The sequence below is a fragment of the Cricetulus griseus genome, chromosome 3 (assembly GCF_003668045.3).
Source record: "Cricetulus griseus strain 17A/GY chromosome 3, alternate assembly CriGri-PICRH-1.0, whole genome shotgun sequence".
In the NCBI taxonomy this organism is placed as follows: Eukaryota; Metazoa; Chordata; class Mammalia; order Rodentia; family Cricetidae; genus Cricetulus; species Cricetulus griseus.
In genome coordinates, this window is record NC_048596.1 from 116,886,582 (window position 1) to 116,892,773 (window position 6,192).

At 45.6% G+C, this 6,192-nt stretch overlaps 1 protein-coding gene across 3 annotated transcripts in view; it reads left to right on the forward strand.

The window, feature by feature from the left end:
• The window catches only part of Iqgap1 (IQ motif containing GTPase activating protein 1), a 98,549-nt gene extending 92,765 nt beyond the window's left edge, over nt 1-5,784 (forward strand). For all 3 annotated transcript variants that reach the window (XM_027408265.2, XM_027408266.2, XM_027408267.2), the window contains 2 exons: nt 436-544; nt 3,172-5,784. In XM_027408265.2, coding sequence (XP_027264066.1) covers nt 436-544; nt 3,172-3,285 — 223 coding nt within the window. In that variant the 3' untranslated portion in view covers nt 3,286-5,784. The remainder of the gene's footprint in view (nt 1-435; nt 545-3,171) is intronic.
• The last annotated feature ends 408 nt before the right edge of the window (nt 5,785-6,192 follow it).

Below are 6,192 nucleotides of genomic sequence, written 5' to 3' on the forward strand. Positions count from 1 at the left end.
AAACCAAGGTTCTCTGTGTAACCCTGGCTGCCCTGGAATACTTTCTGTAAACCAGTAAGATCCGCCTGCCTCTGCCTCCTGTGTGCTGGGATTAAAGGCGTGCGCCACCACACCTGGCTCCTTTTTCTGCCTTTATCACTAACTTTCTATAGTACCTTCAGGAAAGACCCCCCTGGCGTCACCCTTTAGGCCATTGTGGCATTCCCCATGGTCCTCTTTAAACAGGCTGTGAGTGCTTCAGGGAGAGGTGCCCATGTCTCTCTCCAGGTCTCAAAGCAGAGTGCATGGCAGGATGTCCTGCCCATGGTGCCTCCCCTGCAGGAGAACTTTGATCCTGTACTTTTTACCAGACACCCCTGATGTCCCCCTCCCCCACCTCAGAGTGTCATCCCCTGAAAGCATGAAGCTCACCCATATGGTGTTGTCTTTCTACAGGTTTAAAAATGTTATCTTTGAAATCAGTCCAACAGAAGAAGTTGGAGACTTTGAAGTGAAAGCCAAGTTCATGGGAGTTCAAATGGAGACTTTCATGCTGCACTATCAGGTGGGTACACACAGGCTTGGACCTGAAGCTCTCTGATGAGGTGGGAGAAGAAGATAAGAGAAGGCCCTTTGGGGAAGGCTGCCAGGGTTCAAAGGGCCCAGCGCCTGGTTGACGGGAGAAGCCAAGAGTTTGGGGAGTTGGGCATGGCCTGTGTCCTGAGAGCTCCCCAAGGTGTGTGAGCTTAGAGTGCATCGGTACCCGAAGCCTCACTCCGGGCGCCCTTGACGGAACTGGTGCCCTTGATGAAAGTGCCTAACTGCAATATTAACAGTTTGAAAGGGTATGCTCCTCAGTACTTGAAATTCTTTTTTCCTCATGGATTTGATATGGATACTTTTGTTAGGTGTATTACTTAAAAAAATGTGGATAAGTTGCATCTTTGTAAATTGGAATCACATTTTAAATTCAAAATGAATTGTGTAGTGATTTATTTTATAACGTAATTATCCCTAATTTTTATTTTTAAGTGTCTTCATTTTTTTTCCCTTGGTGCTCAGGTTTAGTCCTTAGGGAATTGTGCTTGCTAAGCACACAGTTTCCCACTGAGCTCAGTTTCCAACCCCAGGTATCTAAATTTGGAAAGTGGTAGGAATCTCATGTAGCCCAAGCTAGCCTCAAATGCACTATGTAGTTAAGGCTGGCCTTGAACTCCTGACCCAACTGTTTCTCCCCAGAACTGGGATTATAGATATGTGCCACCATGCCTGACCGCCTAAAAATATCTACCCAGTGGGGTGGTGATGCACAACAGTAGTCCTAGCACTCAACACACAGAGGCAAGGGGATTCAGCCTGGGCTTCATGGTGTATTCCAAGCCCAGCTATATAGTGAAAGTCATCTTCAAACTCCAAGGCCAAAAATCATCAGAAAATCAGGAGGATTCATAAGCAGGGACCATACCCTTCTAGCTTTGTGTGTGTGCCACCTAGTAGGCCTCTTAGGTTTTGTTGATTGTTTACATTTTTGCAGTGCTGGGAATTAAACCTAGGCCTCGCACATGCCCTGCCGAGAACTGTGCTCATCCATGTCTTAGCCCTGCCATGCTTCACACTGCTGTGGCCTAGCAGGCCAGGCTCATGCCCTCTGTGAGCACATAGACTTCTGCGCAGGATGTTCTCCCCTCACATAACTGGCTGCCCTTCCTGTCCTCCTACCCGCCTTCTGCCTCCATCAGACAGTGAGCACTAGCACGTGCATTGCCTCTCCTGCAGCCTTTCCCCAGAGCCACATTGGTGGCTCTTCCCTTTGCCTCAGCAGCCCTGAGATACGTCCTCTGTTGATGGTGTGAGCTGATTCATTTCCCAGCCACCCCCAAAACTGTGAACTCTTAAAACAGTATGTCTTAGTCATCTCCATTTGCTTCTCTGTAATCAGTAGTCTCTCAGAGCATATTAGTTAAATAAACGTGAAAGGGTTTCTTCATACACTGGAACTAAGAACTACTACACACAAGCCCATATCCCATGGGTCTCACCATGTTAGTGAGTGAGTTAGTTAGATAAAGAGGTTAGTGAGTCAGGGTTAGATAAAGAGGACACACCATGGTCCCCATCCTCATGACTGTGGTCCCTTCATGCCCTTTGACCCTGGCTTTCTCCACTCTTGTAAGTTTACTGATAGAGACCCTCACAGTGCTTCCATAAGCCTTCAGGACAGCAGAGAGTGCTAAGAAAGCAGCCTGTGTCACATCTCGACCACCCCAAAGCCAGCTCTTTTCAGATGGCCGGGCCACCCAACCCTGTGAGCCTCAACAGCGCATCCTTATAGTTGGGATAATCACACTTCATAGGACTTTTGTGATGACTTGAAAAGATACTGTGTGATGTGCCTTAAACAATGCCTCTCACAGGCTAGGCATCTGATAAATGTGTGGTCCTCCTATTTCGCTTGCCTTTACAATAAAAACCTTTCTCAGGCTGTAGAAGTCTGAGTCTGGTAAGGCTGAGCCTGCATGTCAGAGAGCACACATTCAGTATTCAGAGGCCTGGGTTCCGTCTCCTAAAAAGAAGAGTCCAGTAGCTCATGGAGCTAGAGATATGGCTCTCAGCTGGTAGAATGCTTGTTTGGTATGCACAAAACCCTGGGTTTGAGCCCAGCACTGTAGAACTGAGTGTGGTGGCATATACTCATTATCACAGACACGGGACCAGCCTGTGCCAAATAAGAGTGTCTCAAACGAAAACAAACAAACAAACAAAAAACACCTAGTAGGTATAACCTCATTTTTGGCCATTAGCATGTTTCGCCATGAAATGGGTACTGATACTTTAACCTACAGCTGAAATGCAATGGGAAAATGTCATTGTAACTTCTGAAATAAGATTTAGATGTATTTTAGCTGAACAGACTGCCTCCATGTTTAGAAAATTTTACTATAAATGATTCCCTAAGACCAAGTTAGTCTGAAGATTCCTGACTAACTAGCAAGAACTCCCTGTTGCTGCAGCGCCCAGGGTGACTGTGTGGTGGAAGGCTCTGCACTGGGCCCCGCCCTCTCACACACTGCATTTCCCCTCTGTCACAGAAGGCCTGGCTCACCCCTCCTACCTCCTCCCTTCTCGGGGACCTTCCTTTTCTTGTCCCAGACCTGACCATTAAAATGTTTTGTTTTGTTTTGTTTTAAACAGGACTTGCTGCAGCTACAGTATGAAGGGGTTGCAGTCATGAAGTTATTTGACAGAGCTAAAGTTAATGTCAACCTCCTGATCTTCCTTCTCAACAAAAAGTTCTATGGGAAGTAACTGGTCGTTTGCTGCCAGTCCAGAAGAATTCAAAACGGCAACGCCTCGCTGCTGCCTTTATAGGATCCTCCATTACTCCTTGGAAGTAAAGACCTGGTCCAGCAGTGCCTCAGTCTCACATTCCTGAAGCCCCATGTTTAAGCCCCACCCCCACCCCCCAACCCAGGACATTCAATGCCCTCTTTTAATAGTGAAGTTGTATTTTAGGCTTCCTCTTACACCTGCACCCCCTTACTTCCTTTCATCGTGTAGAGAGAGAATGGATCCCCACCCAACCCCTTTCTGTTATGGTCTCTTAAGTGGTAATTGCTACTTTGTAAACATTGGTGTTTGTTATACTTAGCAGTAAGGATGGTGGGATTCAAACTCTTGTTTAGAAGTGAAGGCTGTCAGGGTAACAGCAAACGTGAGCATCAGACTCATGGTTAAGAGGTGAAGTCTGTGATGTCTTCTATTCTGCTGCCTTTGTAGGCGGAGCTAATTCCAAGTTTCTATTCTCTATTCCAGTGAAACAGCTTCAGGAGAAAAACAACTGCTTTTGAATTCTCCATTAAGTCTGGGCAGCGCTCTTAGTGTAGTGTCCTTCCTGGTGAAGGAGAACCCCACAGCCATAGCCGGCCTTTTAAAGACATTGAGAGTGGATCAAGGCACCCCACTCAGAGCAGTGCACTGAGTTCCATTCAAGGACAGTGTCCGCTCTGTCCCTCCCACAAAGGGATGGCTCACCCGAGCCCAAAATATAATGTTTTCAAAACTATTTGTGTCCAAGAGTGCCTTACTAAAGTAAAATGTGAGTGATAGGAATTTTAAATATTTGTATAATGATTTAGAATACCCTGAGAAAGGGTCGTTTCTAATTGGGTTATCTGTATATCTGAATTCTTGAAGCTTCTCTATGGCCTACATTAGGGTTTATCTACAGAGTCGGTGAGATGTTAGCAACAGCAGCCAACCCATGTCATGTTTGAAGTTTAAATCCATTTCCCACTCTCCTCTCTGCCGCCATATGCTTGTATTCTGAGAAGCCTGGATGGTTGGGCTCCAACTAACAAAGACCGTTCAGTTTCAGGCATTGAATTTGGAAACCTTTGTTCTTGGATTAAAAGTTATAAACTTAAAAAAAAAAATCTGTTTATCCAAAAAGAATAGGTAAATCATGCTACTGAGCCTTCAATTTCTTTGGTTCAATATTCTTGCATAAAACATAAAATTAAACTAATATTACAGAGTTTACTGATGTGTGTATTGAAGGCCAATAAGCTATTTTAATTAGGGACAGATAGCCAGGCGATGGTCGCACACAGCTTAACCCCAGCACTCAGGAGGCAGAGGCAGGTGGATCTCTGTGAGTTTGAGGCAAGCCTGGTCTACAGAGTGAGTTCCAGGACAGCCAGGATTGTTACATAGAGAAACCCTGTCTCAAGCGATAACCCCCCCCACACACACACACACACACACACACAATGGTTAGTGACGGATACGTAGCATGTTCCTATTACAAATGCAAGTCTTGGAGAAATGTCCTTCACTGTGTCCACATGGGCAGGCCATGGTGAGTGGGTACAGGTAGAAGTGGGTGCTGAGGAAGGAGCTGCCACCAGTGACCCCGTTTCTCATTATGTTTTAGAACATAGTTTTCTCAGGAACTATTTTCTTTAGGTTAAAGGAAAACGCTAAAGCGGCTTGTTAGGACCTACTGTAATCCCAGTGCTGAGAGGCTGAGGCAGGGAGATCACTAAGTCAAGGCCAGCCTGGGCTACATAACCTTACCCTGTTTCAGAGAAGAGGGAAGGGGGAGGGAAAGAGGAAGGAGAGGGAGAGAGAGAAAGAGAGAGAGGAGAAGAGATACTGTTACAACCAGTATGGCCTCAGACAGGACCAACACATATGTCCAGTGCCCTTTTTTCTTTCTCTCTGTCTTTTTCTCTTCCACTGAGACAAGAGAGATTCTACTGGAACGCTATGTAGACCAGGCTGTCCTAGAACTCATGGATATCTGCCTGCCTCTGCCTCCCAAGTGCTGGGATTAAAGGCACAAAGCCACTTTGCCTGATTTCAAGTGTGTTTTCTTAAAAAGAATGCCCATCACAAACTTGGTCCTGTCCACCACCTCCAAGACAGTATCAGTACGGTTTGCGGTGCCTTAAGATGTCTCAGTTAACTGTAAGGATGCTCTTTCCTGAATACCAGTTAGAACTGCGCCAAATGCCCTTGGAGACCTTTTCACAGCTGCTGTGGAGTCCCACCCTAAGCAGCACTGAGGTCACCTGGCGAGCCTCGGCTTGGCACACTGATGTCCTGCCACGCTCGTGTTATTTATTAGCTGCAGCCATCTCTGTCTTGGCTCTCTCCTCGTCCTCTGACCTTCTCTCTGACCAGCCATCATGACATTTACTATGAATTTACTTCCTCCCAAGAATTTGGACTGGCCGTCAAATTGTTGCTACACACAATTGCCTTTGTATCTCTGTATGAAATAAAAGGTCATTTGTTCCTGTTTGTGTTTATTTTTCTCAGTTTCATTGTTAGCAGTTCCTGTTAAGCAGTGCTAACTAGAGTAAGATTAAATCACCAATCCCCTTTGTAGTCTTTTTAAAAAGAGCAAATCAAGTCTGCCTTTGAACCACAGAATACCATTTTTAAATTTTACTTAGCGTGTGGGTGTGGAGGTCAGAGCAAAACTTGAGCCACTCTCCTCCCACTATCAAATTCAGCTTGTCAGATTTGGTAGCAGGTGCCTTACCTGCTAAACCATCTCACCATCTCTTGGATTATGGGCTTTCTTTTTCTTTTCTTTTTTTTTTTTTTTTAAAGAATATATAATCTGCATGTAAACCTGCAGGCCAGAAGAGGGCATCAGATCCCATTATAGATGGTTGTGAGCCACCATGTGGTTGCTGGGAATTG